Source organism: Panthera tigris, chromosome F2 (assembly GCF_018350195.1).
Source record: "Panthera tigris isolate Pti1 chromosome F2, P.tigris_Pti1_mat1.1, whole genome shotgun sequence".
In the NCBI taxonomy this organism is placed as follows: Eukaryota; Metazoa; Chordata; class Mammalia; order Carnivora; family Felidae; genus Panthera; species Panthera tigris.
The window spans coordinates 79,353,672-79,371,814 of record NC_056676.1 but is presented as its reverse complement, the minus strand read 5'-3'; the positions used below and the strand labels follow the sequence as shown (position 1 = coordinate 79,371,814).

The window sequence follows — 18,143 nt, the reverse complement described above, 5'->3', positions numbered from 1 at the left end:
TATAAGCGCCCCTTCATTTCTGTCACAATATGGACTCGCTGGACTGGCATGGATTGGGTTAAGAATTTTATTTTGCTCAAACCACCCCCCCGCAAAACCCAAAGACCCCTACTTTTTCTCTTATTTAATTGACCTTCATTTTGTTTTTTTCTTTTCAGAAAAGAAAGACGTGACTCAAAGCCTGGAGAACTACACGTGCAAATGTCCTGGGACCATGGAACTCCTCACCCTCCCAGGTGGGCCCACCCTGCCTCCAGTGCCCTTCACCAAGCTTCCCATCGTCAGGTAAGGCGGGCCCTGCCAGCGTGCCCAACGGGCACCTCACCGCCAGATTTGTCTACCACTTGCGTCATAAATGTGGATCCTGACCAGAGTTTCCATTCTGTTTTTAAAAAATTTTTAAGTTTTATTTGTTTATTTTGAGAGAGTCAGAGACAGTGGGAGTGGGGGAGGGGCAGAGAGAGAGGGAGAGAGAGAGAATCCCCAGCAGGCTCCACGCTGCCCGTTGCAGAGCCCGATGAGGGGCTCGAACTCGTGAAAGCGCGAGATCCTGACCTGAGCCGAAATCACAAATTGGACGCGTAACTGGCCGAGCCGCCCTGCTCCCTCCCCTCCACCCCTGAGAGTTTCAATGTTTGATTGCTGTGTATCTGGTTCATTATCTCCTTAAATCTCAGCAGTGGCGCTAGGAAGTGGAAGGATCGTGTCGATGAGAGAATCGGGCCAGGGCATCGTGTAACTGCCGTGTGCCTCGTGGACGACACAACCAGATGCAGACCCTGGTCTGCCTGCTTCCAGAGCCCGCGGCGTGGCCTCTGCGGGGATGAGACATACCTGGCCTTGCCTCTCCCTCCTACAGGCTTCCAGGCTTTCCCCTTTCCTTAGACCACAGGCCCCTGCCACACGGACAAGGGTGTAGCCCCTCCCACACACTTGGGTGACTTCCCTGACGCCGTGCGTGCCCTGGGGTCCGTCTTTCTTCTCCCCGGCGGTAACCTGTCGAGTGCACGCTCGTTTTTTCAGACTCATTACAGGCCTGGTTTTTAGGAGGCCTTTGCCGGCACTCCCTCCTGCTGCACGCACCCGCCATGGGTAGGAGAGTCTTGGGTCTCCATTGCACCCACTGCTGGTCTGCCTCACAGTATGCGCCTCTGTCTATGGTCTTTTTAAATGATTTTTCATCTTCATCATGAACTGTCCGCGTCTAAATTTGCATAATAGAACATCCTGAACCTAACAGAACATTCTAGGATTTTGGTGCTGCATCTAGATCCCCACGTGGTCGGGAGTTTTGTCAGTGGAGCAGGGTGGGCTGGTCCTGGCAGGTTATCAGGGCTGAGGAGGAAAAGTGCTTTTCTCCACACGGAGACACCGGGAGGGGAAGGTTATATCACAGAGGCAGCCCCGTATGGAAGTTAGAACGTAGGGTTTATTCTTTACTAGTGTGTGACCTTGGTCCTGTGAGCCTCAGTTTCAGATCTTGAAAATGGGTGTAAAAATTGCTCCTCCTGGGGCTGTTGGTGTTGTTTTAGCTGAGCTGATGCTTACAAAAGCCTGGAGCCCGGTGGCTGGCACATCCAAGCACTCAGTAAATCTCCGTTTTCTTCTTGGAGACATCTTACACCTACATTTGCAGATAGAGAATTGATTGAAAAAATACTGTGATGTTAGCTCTTCAATCCCTTAGCTGTCTAAAATCCTTAGATGAAACAGATTGGGTAGAAGCAGGCGGTCTGACGTTTAGGCAAATACTGTGAAACCTTCAGCGACCAGTGTTTCGGCAACGAACCTGTGCTGGGGAGCTGCCTCTGAACGGCGAGGTGAGCCTTGCCGGAGGCCCGTGCCAGTTCTCTTGCCTGGTGTGGTCAGGGATGATCTACAAGAAACTGGTTTTATGTACTACCCACCAGGTGTAAACACGTTCTGAATGGTTCTCAGAGACCGTCAGCCTCAGAAATAAGCCGTTTGTCCCGGTGACTCATTTGTCACCCCACTCATGCCTGATGTTGTTAAAACTAGAAAGAGAAACTGCATGTAATCAGGTGTGGGATGCCCCGTGGGTGGGTTCTTCACCCCACGGCCGATCAGCACCACTGGTGAAGTGGAAGGAAACCCCTTTGGAAGATTTGGCAGGTCAGCACATCTCCCAGCTTGCCTTGCTCCCCGTTGCTCATGGGACAGAACCCGACTTGTTTGCTTTGCCTGACTTTACAGGGCCGCCTGTGGCTGCTCCGTCTCCAGATTTTGCTGTGAGCTCCTGTTCCTCTGGTCCCACCAGGGCCGTGCACCTTGCACAAGCACTTGGGGTCGCAGAAGTGTGTGACGGGGTTTCATTCCTTTGTTTGGGCTTCGTCTTCTGCTTGAAATGTCTCTGCTGCCCCGACTGCCTGTTACTTAGTCGTCTTTCAAGATTTAGTTCAAGGAATATCTCTTCTCTACAGCCTTTCCTGAAGCCCCCCAGGTGCAAATACGTACACCCTCCGTGTACATTGTAATTTCTTTCAGCCACAACTTGACCCTGGATGAAGGGGACAGGGCTCTTTCTCTCCTCTGTGTGAGGACACCCTGGGAACCACGACGAGGGCCCTCGAGGGCCCAAGCGTGCTGGCATCCCGGTCTGGGACTTCAGCCTCCAGAGCTGTGAGGGGGAGACATTTGCTGTTTAGGTCCCCCTATGTTTGGTATTTGTGTCACAGCAGGCCTGACGGACCACGACCGGCACTCTAATGGTCTGGATTGTCCCCGTCATACAGTGGGGAGTGTCTTGCATTGTGGGGGCTGCGTATACATCAGGCATGAGTGTGATTTCTCAGGAGCAAGATTTTGACGAGAGTTAAGCGGTGGAGACTGAGACCTGTACCATCGTGTGAGAAAGCAAGCACAGATGCTGATTACAGGTGGCAGACCACGTGATTGGTGTTCAGCCAGACTGCGGAGCACGGTGGGAGCTGAGAGAGCCTGGGTGGGATGGCCGGGGGTCCACGCTGCGTGTGGGCTTGCCACCCTCCTACAAAACCCGCGTTCCTCATTTCTCTTGGAGAGGGCCGATGCAGCTCATGCGGACTGGGACGACGTTTCGGGCACTCGTGCCTGGAAACAAGGACTTTGTCCGCATAATTAGAGCCAGATTGAAGCCAGCATCAAGAGTCAGCCCTGTAGCCCCAGGAGGAGCTCAGCATTAGGTGCAGTTGAAGACTAAGCTTCCGGGAAGTGTTCCAGAGGAGCTGGTTGGAAAAGGCCCACAGCCGTGAGTGACCAGACCCGCTGGGTAGGATTGTGAGGCACAGGCTGCTGTCTTGCTGGAGATGCCTCGTGGGCTTGGCTTCAGCTGTAGAAGAGAAGACTGGAGCCCTTACGTCTGTTGAGAACTTGCCTCGTCCTTGACAGTGAAACCATCTCATCAGCTTACAGGAAATACTTACCTGCTGTGTGTGGCATGGGCTCACCCAGAAGCGGTTAAAGTAGTCATGTGATGCAAGTTAGCCCAACAAAAGGGGCCAAAAGATAATTTTTTTTTTTTAACATTTATTTATTTTTGAGACAGAGAGAGACAGAGCATGAACAGGGGAGGGTCAGAGAGAGGAAGACACAGAATCGGAAGCAGGCTCCAGACTCTGAGCTGTCGGCACAGAGCCCGATGCACGGCTCGAACTCACGGACCGCGAAATCATGACCTGAGCCAAAGTCGGCCGCTTAACTGACTGAGCCACCCAGGCGCCCCAATTAAAAAATTTTTAATGTTTACTTATTTTTGAGACAGAGAGAAACAGAGTGTGAGCAGGGGAGGGGCAGAGAGAGAGGGAGACAGAATCCGAAGCAGGCTCCAGGCTCCGAGCTGTCAGCACAGAGCCCGACGCGGGGCTCGAACCCCCGAGCCGTGAGATCGTGACCTGAGCTGAAGTCAGCCGCTTAACCGACTGAGCCACTCAGGCGCCCCTCTGCTGTAATTCTATTCTAAATTTCAGTTGATCGAATATTTGTTGAGTGCTTGAGCTGCTCAGCCCAGTGGTGAATGCTGGGGCTTCAGTCGTGGTCAGGCAAGAGCCACACCCACACCGAATGGTCAAGCAGGAGGCTGCCAAACCCACATCTGGTTCCCACTGCCCAGAGTGAGAGCAGAGGAAGTCCCATGAAAACTAGAAGCCCTCTTGTTTTGTTCCTTCTAGAAATCTCCATAAAATGATAATGTACACAAAGGCCAGTAACAGTCCTGTAGAGTGTTCACGTACTGAAGTTGTGAATTATTAAGGAAGAAATGGTAGTAAAGCTTAGCCGCCATTTACAGTAAATAGTGAGGGTTCATCTGGGGGCGGTATTGGGGGAGGATCTGTTGGTTGTTTTCTGAGAAACTAATATTGAACTTCTTTAGTCTGGGAAAGAGCTCTAGAGTTCGTGTGGGTATTCTGATTGATAAGGATCAAACCCTCCAGTCAGAATGGGCTTTGAGTGGCTTTGAGTGGCTTTGGTACTTTTAAAACTTAAACTTTTTTTTTGTTGTTGTTGTTAAAAAATTTATTTTTAAGTCATCTCTACACCCAACATGGGGTTCAAACTCTCAATCCCGAAATCAGGAGTTGCATGTTCTACCGACTGAGCCAGCCAGGTGCCCCTAAAACTTAATTGTATTATTTGAGGAAGGGTTACAGGTATTTATTCACAAAGGGGCCTAGAGGCCATGATAGTTGGGGCCGTTTTCCTGGTTGATGAAGCTGGGCAGCCAGCCTCCCAGATCCCAGTCCGGGCTCGGCTCCCGGGACCTCATCGGGTTCAGCCTCTGCCCAGCATCTTTTCTCTGTGTGATCGCCACACGCATAACCTCCCTGACGCATCTCACAAGCGCTTTGTGGGGATCGTGAGACCTGTGGTGCTCACGTGTCGCTGCCGTGGCGGCACGTGAGCCCTTTCCAGCCATGTTGGTCGTGTTTGGCCAAGTGTGGGGCACGTGTGGCTGCTCTAGTCCCTGCCCCTCCGTGCAGAGGTCCCCGGCAGGTTCGTAGATAGGTTTCTGCTGTGAAGAAGGTAGATGGAGTCAAAACCAAGCAAGAGAAGGTCGGCAGCTTTCCCCTCTTCCTGTCGTTGGTGCGGCTCATGTCGTGATCCCAGGGGGTGCTCTGCACTGCCCTGCATGGTCCCCATCAGCCACGGTCAGGCTTTGACAGGTCGGCATTTTCCAAGTGGAATCTCTAAATATGAGCCCTGTTTTGGACACTTTATCCCTGGAAATCTGCTTTCCTGTTGGCGGCTTCACAGACTATATGTAATGTTATTAGTTTTGCAGTGATTCCTGCTAAATGAACTATGTTTCCTTTAGGTCAAGGGCTCAATAATTGTTCTTCCATAGGATACATTTTATAAAAAGACATTTGATGCCAAGTTTTGAGTTATGAATGAATGCTGTGACTGCTTGTTGGGCTACTTCTCTGGCTGACCATAGAATTCCTTCTCTTTCAATTCCTTTGCATATTTAATTTTAGTTTCTTTTTTACTTCTGTGTTTTTTTTTCAAGAGAGTGAGCAGGTGGGAGGGGCAGAGGGAGAGAGAGAGAGAGAGAGAGGGAGAGAGAGAGAGAGAGAGAGGAAGAGAGAGGGAGAGAGAGAGAGAGAGGGAGAGAGAGAGAGAGAGAGAGGAAGAGAGAGGGAGAGAGAGAGAGAGGGAGAGAGAGGGAGAGAGAGAGAGAGCGAGAGAGAGAGAGAGAGAGGGAGAGAGGAAGAGAGAGGGAGAATCCCAAGCAGGCTCCACCCTCAGCGCAAAGCCCGAGGCAGGGCTCAATCCCATGACCCTGGGATCATGACCTGAGCTGAAATCAAGAGTCAGATGCTCAGCTGAGCCACCCAGGCGCCCCTCTTCTGCCTATTATAGAAACCTTTTATGAGATCTGGAATTTCTGTGCTTGTATAGAGGAATCCTGTAGAATCACAGATGACACTCGTTTTTAGGTGGTGACTGTGGCATGGGGTGGAGAGCTCTTTGTGTTGTAAGAAAACAGAATCGTTTTACACGTAAATAAACTCTAAGGCTCAACGATGCTATGCTTGGTCCAAGGCTCAGCAGTCTTGGAACCAGTCTGGTCCCAGCAGGCTTGGAACCAGAACTTAATTTCTTTATTCCAGTCCAGTGTTGGAGTCTTTGCACCAGGGGCTTTGGTGTCTGTTGGTAAACAAGTGTTGTTTTAAGGGGGGGAAGAGAAAGGCTTTTGCAACCCACTCTGTGTTAGGCACTATTACAGGTGCTCTAGATGTAGGAGCTTGCTTGGTCCTCAAAGTGGCCTGCTACAGCTTGAATATATCACTTCAGATACTTCTCCGTCTTTGCCTGAGCTCGGATCAGTAGAAACAAAGACTTGTCTCAGGCAGACGGAAGATCCAGTGAGCGGCATGGCCCAGGTCTGGCCAGATGATGCCACCCCAGTGTCTAACAAAGCTCGGTGACTACGCCTCTTTGCAGTGTGTGCCCTCTGCAGGCAGGCCCCAAGAGAAGGTGCTGAACATTGCACAAGCTGGTTCTCCTTCCGAATTGGCCACCTGCCTTAGGAGGAGTGAGGCAGGGGCAGAGCGAGGACAGGACCATTACTCTGAGGACATCCCTTCCCACGGAGGCGTGGAACTAGGAAAGGAGGTGTCCTCTTTCCCCATAGCATTATCAGGTAGCGGTTGTTTTCCTGTTCTGCAGGTGGAAAGGCCGAGGTGCAGGGGGATGAAGTAATCCATGATGGTTGAATAGCTGGTGGTTCCTTCAGACTCTGGTCAGGGTCTGCGCACACCTCGGTATGCTTCTCAGGGGGCAGCCTGAGAATTACCTGCAGGTGAACGCTTTTGGCTGGACAAGAGATCCATACCAGGCATAGCATCCTGGCCAGTCTTGAGGTTTGGTCACCTTAGTCCCAGTGTGGTGTGGCACGTAACTTCTTGAATGCTTGCAGACAGCTAGCGTTTGCCACTATTGGTAATCAACTGCTTTGGCTTGAGTTTATAGTTTTGAAAGATTTGGAAGCTGAGTTAGAAATTCAGCTTTGGGAGGTGATCCATTCAGTGTTCCTTGAGCTACCAGGCACTGGATGCCCAGGTGCCCTGTCCTTGGAGAGCTCACAGCCGAACTGAAACAGGTAAGAAATTGTGAGTGGTTCTGGTCCAGTATGAATAAAGCATACTGGGTGCATGCGGGGGCGGGGGGGGGGGTCAGAGCAAGTGTGCAAGATAGAATCCTTGGCTTGGAGTACTTTGGTTTGTAAGCTCTGTCTCCTCCCTTGGATCGTTGTGGAAAATGGGTGACAGTCATGCGTGTGGCTGTGACAGTCCACGGTGGGGCCGGGGGGAGTTGTGAGCGACCGCTACGCGCCGTAGGGATACTTGTGCATAGGACAGGATTGCACTAGGTATCTGAGATTCCTTCTAGCTGAGAAAGGCACTGATCGTGCCGATTCTATACGGGGTCTTTATTAGTCAGTGTGGGTTGGCCTGCGCTGTGGCAGAAATACTAACCCTGAATCTTGCTGAGATTAGCCCTTACAACAAGGGTTTATGTCTCACACGAAGTTTGATGCAAGTCGGGCAGTTTTCCAGGGCAGGTGACCTCTGAGGCTACTCGGTGACCCGGAGCCTGCGTCCACGCCTGTGCCCCACTGTGCCAGTGTCTGGCCTCCCGGATCGCCGCGTGGTGGAGGGGAGAGAGCTGGAGGCTGGCGCACTGCTTCAGCGTGCGTCGTCTCGTGGCTGAGTGACATCCCGTTGTGTGTCTGCACCACAGAGGTGCTCGGCGTCACTCGTCATCAGGGAGATGCGAATCGAAACCACAGCGAGCTATCACCGTGCACCTGTTACTGTGGCTGTCGTCAAGAAGAGGATGTGGACAAGAGGGAACCTTGTGTGCCGTTGGTGGGAATGTAAATCAGTCCACCCACCGTGGAGGTTCCTCAGAAACGTTAAAAATAGATCCGCCATATGATGCAGCAATCTTGCTTCTGCGTATGGATCCAAAGGGGGTGAAAACAGCATCTCGAGGAGACGCGTGCACCCCCGTGTTCGTTGCAGCATTACTCACAATGGCCCAGGCACGGAGACAACCCAAACGCCCATCAACAGATGGGATAAAAAATATGTGAAAAACAACGTCCTAAAGGTGCTGAAAGGAAATGAGAAACAAACAAAGGGCTGAGTTCCAGGGGGATGCCCATGGCTCCCTCACGACCTGGGCGGAGTCCCAGGGGGACGCCCATGGCTCCCTCACAACCTGCTGGCCTGCCCTTCCTGCCAGGAGGCGCTGCACGTGCAGAGGGCAGGTGTGCTGGGAGGGTCGCTGCCAGGCCACCCAGCGTCCCACCTCCACCCTGTCCTGTCAGTGCCTGGCCTTGGAACATTCCAGATTCTAACCCCACTTGCCTAGCTGGTCATGGAGGGTCACAGGTGCTGTGGTTTAAGAGCATAGTGCCTTTTTGGGTAGTCCCTGCGGTGGCTCCAAACTGCAGGGCACTTCCCTTGTGCTCTCCGGAGTAACTTGTGTTGGTGGGCGGGGCTGCAGTCAGACCTGATGTCTGCCCCCAGCCCACTGCTGGGGCCACAGTCAGACTGGTGTGTACCTTATCTTCCCCTCTCCCAGGGGCAGGACTCACTGTGGAGTGGTGTGGCCCCTGTCTGGGCTACATGCACACTGCCAGGCTTGTGGTGCTGCTTTGATGGGATCTGGCCAAGGGCGTATTAGCTGGGGTGGATCCGCGAGGTGCACAGGGGCGGGAGGGGCAGGCTTAGTTCAGAAATCAGTTGCATTCTTATACACTAATAAGCAACAGAAAGACAAATGAAGAAACTGATCGCATACACAATTGCACCAAGAATCATAAAATACCTAGGAATAAACCTAACCAAAGATGTAAAAGATCTGTATGCTGAAAACTATAGAAAGCTTATGAAGGAAATTGAAGAAGATATAAAGAAATGGAAAAACATTCCGTGCTCATGGGTTGGAAGAATAAATATTGTTAAAATGTCAATACTACCCAAAGCAATCTACACATTCAATGCAATCCCAATCAAAATTGTACCAGCATTCTTCTCGAAGCTAGAACAAGCAATCCTAAAGTTTGTATGGAACCACAAAAGACCCCAAATAGCCAAAATAATTTTGAAGAAGAACACCAAAGCAGGAGGCATCACAATCCCAGACTTTAGCCTCTACGACAAAGCTGTAATCATCAAGACAGCATGGTATTGGCACAAAAACAGACACATAGACCAATGGAATAGAGACTCCAGAATTGGACCCACAAAAGTATGGCCAACTAATCTTTGACAAAGCAGGAAAGAACATCCAATGGAAAAAAGACAGTCTCTTTCACAAATGGTGCTGGGAGAACTGGACAGCAACATGCAGAAGAATAAAACTAGACCACTTTCTTACACTCTTCACAAAAATAAACTCCAAATGGATGAAGGACTTGAATGTGAGGCAGGAAACCACCAAAACCCTAGAGGAGAAAGCAGGAAAAACTTCTCTGACCTCAGCTGCAGCAATTTCTTACTTGACACATCTCCAAAGGCAAGGGAATTAAAAGCAAAAATGAACCATTGGCACCTCATGAAGATAAAAAGCTTCTGCGCTGCAAAGGAAACGATCAACAAAACTAAAAGGCAGCCAACAGAATGGAAAAACATATTTACAAACGACATATCGGACAAAGGGCTAGTATCCAAAAATCTATAAAGAACTCACCAAACTCCACACCCGAAAAACAAATCATCCAGTGAAGAAATGGGCAGAAAACATGAATAGACACTTCTCTAAAGAAGACATCCAGATGGCCAACAGGCACATGAAGAGATGCTCAACGTCGCTCCTCATCAGGGAAATACAAATCAAAAGCACACTCAGATACCACCTCACGCCGGTCAGAGTGGCTAAAATGAACAAATCAGGAGACTCTAGATGCTGGAGAGGATGTGGAGAAATGGGAACCCTCTTGCACTGTTGGTGGGAATGCAAACTGGTGCAGCCGCTCTGGAAAACAGCGTGGAGGTTCCTCAAAAAATTAAAACTAGATCTACCCTATGACCCAGCAATAGCATTGCTAGGAATCTACCCAAGGGATACAGGAGTGCTGATGCATAGGGGCACTTGTACCCCAATGTTTACAGCAGCACTTCCGACAATAGCCAAATTATGGAAAGAGCCTAAATGTCCATCAACTGATGAATGGATAAAGAAATTGTGGTTTATATACACAATGGAATACTACTTGGCAATGAGAAAGAATGAAATATGGCCTTTTGCAGCAATGTGGATGGAACTGGAGAGTGTGATGCTAAGTGAAATAAGTCATACAGAGAAAGACAGATACCATATGTTTTCACTCTTATGTGGATCCTGAGAAACTTAACAGAAGACCATGGGGGAGGGGAAGGGGAAAAAAAAGTTACAGAGAGGGAAGGAGGCAAACCATGAGAGACTCTTAAAAACTGAGAACAAACTGAGGGTTGATGGGCGGTGGGAGGGAGGGGAGGGTGGGGGAGGGGCATTGAGGAGGGCACCTGTTGGGATGAGCCCTGGGTGTTGTATGGAAACCAATCTGACAATAAATTTCATATTAAAAAAGAAGCATAGCACCTCCCGTGGTGTCACAGCTTTAGGCCGTGTGATTGGGGTAATTTGCAGTCTCTCGTGTCAGTTACCTGATGGATGACGCGGAGGGCATAGCGATAGAACCCAAGCTGGGAGGGTGGTTGGGATGCTTGACTGAGGTGGTATGTACGAAGTGGGGAGCAGGGGTCTGGATGTGCTCAGGCTGCGGAGTTCGGCCTATTCCAAATAAATGGTAGCTGACCGACCTAAGCGTGCGTGGCTGTGAGCGAACGCCTACAGCGGGGACATCAGTTTAAGACGCAGGCTGTGCTTGCTGGGGAGTCAGCCCTCCTCCTCAGGAGAGCAGACGGCACTATCAGCCTTTGTACCTGGCACCGTTGGCTCTCACGGTCAGGGGCTCCTCCGTGTGGAGGGTGCGCCCACCAGCGGGGAGGCAGGTGGCAGGGAGCCAGCCTGTGCCGCGCAGCAGGTACCGGAGCCTTGACTCGAAGCCTCCCAGTAGTCTGTGGGGGAGGGCCCCGTGCGCGTCCTGTGGACGAGGAGCCCGGTGCAGAAAGGGCAAGGCACTTGTCCCCAGGCGTGGAGCTGGCAAGCGGTGCAGTTCAGATTTCGGCCGGGTCCTCCTGGCCCCGGGGGCTGGCCGAGGGCGTGACTGCCGTCCGCCCTGGGGAGCACCGTCCCCTGAGGTCAGGTGCAGCGTGTTTCTCCTTCTGCTGTTTGGTTTGTTGTTTCTCTGTGACGTGAGGTTTGGCAGTATTTATGCGGAGGCCACACTAACAGGGCGGCTGAAGTGTTTTTGTTCCATTTGAAACAACAGGCGTGTGAAGCTGTTGAACCTTCCCGCCAGCCTCCGGCCACAGAAAATGAAAAGCTTGCTGGGTCAGAACGTGTCGACCAAGAGCCCCTTCATCTACTCACCAATTATCGCACACAACCGTGGAGAAGAGCGGAACAAGAAAATAGGTAGGCCCGTTTATCCTGGCTTCCTGGCTGTGCCCTGCCGCCCGGCTTCCGTCGGCTTTTCTACAGTCCGCTTCCTTCGCGCATGTGTGTGTATGCTCCGTGTCAGTTCGTCCCATTTGCTGCCAGCGTCAGACCTTTGCCCCTAGATCTGGTGTTTTGTCTTTTACTTTTATTTTTGAAAAATGCTTATTTATTTTGAGAGAGGAAGAGAGCACATGGGGGAGGAGCAGAGAGAGAGGGAGAGAGAATCCCAAGCACGCTCTGTCTGCCAGCGTGGAGCCTGATGTGGGGCTTGATCCCACGCACTGTGAGATCATGACCTGAGCTGAAATCTAGAGCTGGATGCTGAACTGAGCCACCCAGGTGTCCCTAGATCTGAGTTTTTAAAATTGATTCCATCAAAGGTGAGTTTTGGGGAAGTTTTAGAAATGGGCAGACTTGCGTTATCTAGACTGAGGCAGACGACCAGAGAGTGATCTTTGGAGCCCAGAGTGACTTGGGAATCATCAGCCATCAGAGGCTGACCTAGGTTTGGGCTGGACTGGGGTAGGGGCAGCACTCTCTTTTCTCTGTTGAGCCCTTGTTTGTGCTGGAGCTGCGGATGCCCATGCCAAGACGTCTGGTGGCCCAGCAAGGACCGGTGAGCTGTGTTTCAGGGATAGATAAGGGTCAGCGGTCATTCTTGAGACTCTCCAACGTGCTTTTCTGTGCGCCAAGCTCCCCACTGGGTCTCAGCCCTGTCTACTCATCTCCTTCCTGGCAGCAGACCCGGGGCTCGGGTGCCCCCTCTCTGTCCTTCCAAAGCCTGGCCCAGCGGCGGGTCTTGTTCTCCGCCAGCTCCCCCTTCCTTGGGCCCCTTAATCTTGACATAATGGTGCCCAGCGCTGCCACACGGGAGCCTGTGTGTCACAGTGTCGTAGCTGAAGGGTTGACGGGCGTGGCCCTGGTGGGTCATTGCTGATTCCCTCTGAGGAGTTTCAACACGAGACCTGAGAAGCTTTTGCTCTCTGCTTTCTTCTCCTGTTTTACTCCTCCTCTTAATCTGTACCCTAAAGGTAGCAAAAAGGCAGCCTGACTCCATGAGGAGCTTCCTCCCAGGGTACAGGGGTCCTGCTGCACTTACCCCCACCCCCGCCCTGCAGCATGGACCGTCCGTGGCCTGCCTCTGTGTTCTGCTGCTGCCCCTCTTACTGCCCCTGTCCTCACACCCAGCCGCACAGCTCCTTGCTGTCCTTGGAATGTTACAGTCTAGCTGCGGTCTCGGGGCTTTGTGCCGGCTACGCCCTCTGCCCGGGGCTCATCCCCCGTGCCATCCTCAGAGAGAGCGGTCTTCTCTGATCCCTGCACCCCTGGAGCCGCCCTCCCAGCCCTCCGTGAGGCTGGGTTCTCTTCATAGTCCTCAGGTATGCGCTCATCTGTTTCTGTTTCCCGGCCGTCTGTTCACCCACTGTCCTCCCACCAGCCCTGGAAGGGTGCTGCACGGATTCTGGAAGGAATGGGGTAGATATTATGAACCCCATTTACAGATGCGGAAACTGAGAGCCAGAAAGTTTGCATGACTTGTTGAAGAGCTCAGCTCAGGCCTTGGCTCCTGGCGCATTTCGTGCCTGTTGGCTTGCACCATGCGGCTCAAGGCCAGAGTGCCAGCATTATGCATGCCACACGGTCTCAGTGAAGAGTTCTTAACGTGAATACCGGCATTAGAATTTCTTAGCATCTGTATGGATCTCAGAGTAAACCTTATTCCCAGTTAGTTATCTGAACACCTTGAAACCGAAGTGTTTCATCAGAGAGGAAGTTGTTCCTAAGTCAGAGGGCGTACCTGGGCCGGGGGTACTCGACAGACCCCGTGCTTTCTTGTAACGGCCACCATTTCTTTGTTCCACCTTCATCTGAGGGTATCACACTTCAGCGCATGCAGCTTTCCTAGTGTTTCTGGAAGAAGTAAGTGTTAGTTTTCTTCTATAGTTGCAGAAACAAAGAGTGATGACCTCCCAGGCGGCAGAGCGAAAACCTGAGTCCACATCTTTTTAGAGCAGGCCGGTGCCCCCCGGTTTTCTGCCGAGCACAGAGCACACGTGGCAGGGGCTCGAGCGAGTGACGACACCAGCCCCTGCCCTCTGCCTGGTGTCCCGCTCAGTGTGGGCAGGCAGGGCGTAAACACACGAGAGGCTGAATGATAAGATGAGGTGTAGGTCGGGTTGTCTGAAACGGTAGGCCTGTCACCAGCGGTACCTGCTGACTCTCCTGCTGAGCGTGGACAAGCAGTAGGCGTTGGACCAGCTGGGGGCAGGGAAACCTCACACTTCGGAAGGCGTCCTAGAGGCTCCCTTGGTGGTGGTGATGTCTCTTGGGGAGCAAGGTATGGTTTGGGGGCTCTGGTGGTTCGTTATTTAAAACAAGAAGCAAATAAAGGAAGAAATACGGGATCATGTCCTTGAAAAACAGAGAGTGAGAGAGAGAGAGAAAGAAAATCCCAAGCAGGCTCTCCACTGTCAGCACAGAGCCTGACATGGGGCTCAGACTCCTGAACTGTAAGATCGTGACCTGAGCCGAAATCAGGACTTGGATGCTCAGCTGACTGAGCCACCCAGGTGCCCCAGTTTCTTTTCTTTTTTTTTTTTTTTTTAAGTTTATCTCTCCACGCTGTCAGCAGAGAGCTCAATGCAGAGCTTGAACCCACAAACCGTGAGATTAGGACCTGAGCTCAAGTTGGACACTCAGTGGACTGAGCTGCCCAGGTGCCCCTCTGATACGTTTCTGAAAACAGGATCCCAAGTGCGTAGCACACTACAGTCTCTCTGTGTACGTGCGCGTGTGCGCGTGTGTGTCCCCATTGGTTCAGTCGTTCACCCATCGATAAACTCCCCTCAGGTTTCCTGCTTGCCAGGCCTGTGGCAGCTGGGGCCCTGCGGTTCTAACGGTGCCGAGGTAGTCGTGGCCCCTGCAGTCGTGAGGTGTAGGTACAAGCTGGAGGGAAGTGTTAAGTAGCAATTTCAAGCAGTAGAAAGTACCAGTAGGTGGACCAATAAATAACATAATGGCTAGTTTTAATTAGCGCCATTAACTAAACAGAGATGGGCTGAAGTGGAAAAAACCAGCCTCCTCTGTGGCTTTGGAACCCTGGCCTTTCTCGACTGCGTAGCTTTAATATATTTAAGATGATGAGGTCTTGAGCCTTCTCTGACAGTGTTGGACTGTTTTCCGTTTGCGCCACCATCAGGGGAATGAGAACCAGGCCACGGGCATGTTCCCCAGGAGCCGCATGCTGCTGCCCGCCCTCCTCGCCGGGCTGCTTGCGCCGAAAGCCTGAAAACCACATTCCCCCCACTCCCTGCCGGCCGGATGCCGTCGGGTCTGCCACCGTGGCCCTTGCGTGGGGGTGACAGGGGCCGTTCTGCCCCTGGTGGCCTCCCTGGTGGCGGCGGCGGTGCCGGGTGACGTGGCTCCCCTCGCGTTGGTGATTGAATCTGTGGCAGCCCGGGGCTGTGGTGGGGTCTGTGCCGCCAGCTCCCTCCCGTTGTCCAGCGGGGGCTGGCACCTGATACGGAGTCAGCAAAGACCGGTCAATGTTCCTTAACTTGAATGAGTGACCAGCTGCTAGTGTTTCCTGGATGTTACTGGGGAGAGACCACCCCCAAACAGGCATTTGTGGTGAAAGCTTGTCTTTGACATTCTAGTTGGAGTCTATTGATTTGGAGACAGTTTCTCCTGCCCCTCCTCCCCCCCCCCCCCACCAGGCACCCCTGCTCTGGAGGACAGGCTTGGGAGGACTGGAGGAAGCAGGGGGGCTCAGGGTTCATGGGGGGAGACCGGGGAGGGCCCGGGGCTCCCGTGGGCAGGGCCTGTCTTCCCCACGGAAACGCCTCCTTTGACCTCTTTGGAGGTGGAAGACTGGGGTCCAGTTCCGGGCTGTGTCTTCCTGGCTCTTGATGGTGGGCGGGCTTCGTCTTCAGGCAGTCGCAGTGGAAGCTGTACTCCCTTGGGCCATTGGAGTCTCTGGCTATTCTTTTCGGTCTCATTGGAGTTGGCCATGAGCTTTCTCCATGAAAGAATGTTTTTAGGAAACTGTCACCCATTTTGTTTAGAGGAATTTCTAGAGGTTATTTGGGAGGCCTGGAAGCGTGAGACTCCTTCTCAGGACCAGCTGCATGATTTGTGGGGCCCCTTGTTGAGAAATTATGAAGGCTTTGACCTGGTGACAGCAGAGCATTAGCCAACCTCCTCCCCCACCCCATCACCTCAGCCTGGGCCTGTGTGGTTGTGGCTCCACCCGCCCCCCAGTCCCTCTAGAGCCAGTCCTGCCTCTTTAGTTTTTCCTCTCCAGTCTTAAATTGTTGAGGCTTCTCTTTATGAAAATCACGCCCTGCATTGTTGCAGAGAGCTTAAACAAGCATTTTCCAGTGATTCGCATAATTGCATGATGCTGCAGGCATTATATCCCCAACTGACAAGGGAGAAGATTAAGACTGAGTCAGTAAGAATGACCTACCCCGGGCCGGACAGCCAGCGAGTGCGGGACCCAGTCTCCGGCCAAGGTTTACGACTCAAAGCCCAGGAATTATCCTTATCATGTGGGTCCTCATTGCAGTGACAAGCGCCCGCTCGTCTGGGCTGAGGATGAATTCAGTGGATGATGCAAGGGTTTTTCTGAAATATAACAGAAGCCTCGGCCAAAATGCATGTTATTTGTTGAATACCCACGGGTAGGAATATGTAATTTATATTCTGTGGCTTCCAGTATCTTTTTGGCAATACACTCATCAGCGAAGACCTGCCTAGAGGTTTGAAGAATCACATATCTTTAACCTAAAACTCCCATCTCTATAAATGAATCTTTGCGTATAATTGGGGGAGCCATCATCACAGCAGGGGACGTAGAGTGTTCGGGAACAAAAAACCCCGGGGGGCAGTTTCTGGGACCCGCTGCGCTCCAGCTTGGAAGACCTTACCCATCTTTCTGTCTGCTTGTTGCCAGTGTCGCTGCTGCCCCAGTTCAGCTCTGGGCCGAGCCGATTGTGGCACATGCCCCGGGCTTGGGCACGGCGGGCAGGGCCGGGGGATTTGTGTGATGGGTGCTCGGACATGGTGGCAGGGCTGGGCTCAGTGCCGAGGTCGACCGCCGCCCCAGAGGCAGTGTGGTGGCCCGGGCAGGCCGTGGCTGTCACGTGGCCTCGGGCCACAGCCTGGCCTCGCGGCTTCCCACGGTGCAGCCTCAGACGAGACCGCGCTTCCCCGGGCTGTTGCCGTGTGGAAGACCAGAGCGGCTCATGCAGAGGGCTCTCGTGAGGGTCGAGCGAGGGGATGTTCCGAAGGTCCCTGGCAGCTGTGGCGAGTGCTGTGCTAGGTGCTGGGGATACAGCGGGGGCTCAAGAGCGCGTCCTGCCGCGTGCGTCATCCAGCGTAGTGGACAGAGTGTGGTGCGGCTCAGGGCGGGCAGGGCCTGGATCCGTGGCTGTCCCTTCCGCGGTTTCTTGGGGGGGAATCTCGAGGAAGGGCCTCCACCGTGTGGTCTGACACACTGAGGCTGGGAGAGATGATCTTCTTTCAGAAGAAAATAGTCACGTGACCGGTGATGTCACCAGTGATTTCTCTTAGATTGAGTGGGGCCACGCAAGTTTAAATGATTCCTTTCAGAACCCCAGGAAAATGACTTTTAAAAATGTTTTTTAAAGATGCTTATTAATTATTTTTGAGGGACAGAGAGAGACAGAGTGTGAGCAGGGGAGGGGCAGAGAGAGAAGGAGACACAGAATTCGAAACAGGCTCCAGGCTCCGAAGCAGGCTCCAGGTTCCGAGCTGCCAGCACAGAGCCCAACGCGGGGCTTGAACCCACGAACTCTGATAGCATGACCTGAGCCGAAGTCGGACGCTCAACCGACTGAGCCACCCAGGCGCCCCAGAAAATGAGGTTTTAAGTGATGATTTTTTGACAATGACAGAGAAAACGGCCCCTCAGCGGCCGGGCAGAGCAGCCTGTTAAAACAGTTGACGTTTTCACTGGCTGTGGGAAGGTGCCTGGCGTGGGCTCAGAGCTGCTGCTGCAGGGCCCCATGGAGGCATGGCGTATCCCGGAGGATGGCTTCTGTGAGCCTGTCCTGGCGGGTTCTGCCTGACGGCCAGGGGCCGGGGAAGGAGGGGGCAGGACGCAGGTCGGAGGAGGCCTGGGTTTCTGGGGCCAGCGTGGTGGGGCAGCACAGCGAGGAGAGCACGGGCCTGGAGCCCTGCAGCCGCGAGTCCCGCTCTCAGCCGCCTCCTTTGCAAAGTGGCCGGGAGGGTGGCCCTTCAGCCTGGCGGGGCCTGCTCCTTGTGTGTGAACGAGGACGTCCTTGCTCTGCTGACCACTTCCCTGCATTGACAGCAGGCTCAGATGAACACATGGTTGTGCAAGCACTTTGAGTTTTTATTTGTTTTTGAAGTTTATTTGTTCTGAGAGAGAGAGAGAGTACATGAGCAGGGGAGGGGCAGAGAGGGGGAGAGAGAGAATCCCAGCCAGGCTCTGTCCTCTCAGTGTGGAGCCCAGTAAGGAGCTCGAACCCATGAAACCGTGAGATCGTGACCTGAGCCAAAACCAAGAGTCGGACGCTTAGCCGACTGAGCCACCCAGGCGC

General features: G+C 52.8%; 1 protein-coding gene across 3 annotated transcripts in view; it reads left to right on the top strand.

Moving 5' to 3' along the window:
• TRAPPC9 (trafficking protein particle complex subunit 9) overlaps positions 1 to 18,143 on the top strand; it is a 578,179-nt gene that overhangs the window by 116,579 nt on the left and 443,457 nt on the right. For all 3 annotated transcript variants that reach the window (XM_042973222.1, XM_042973221.1, XM_042973223.1), the window contains 2 exons: positions 159 to 285; positions 11,387 to 11,532. In XM_042973222.1, coding sequence (XP_042829156.1) covers positions 159 to 285; positions 11,387 to 11,532 — 273 coding nt within the window. The remainder of the gene's footprint in view (positions 1 to 158; positions 286 to 11,386; positions 11,533 to 18,143) is intronic.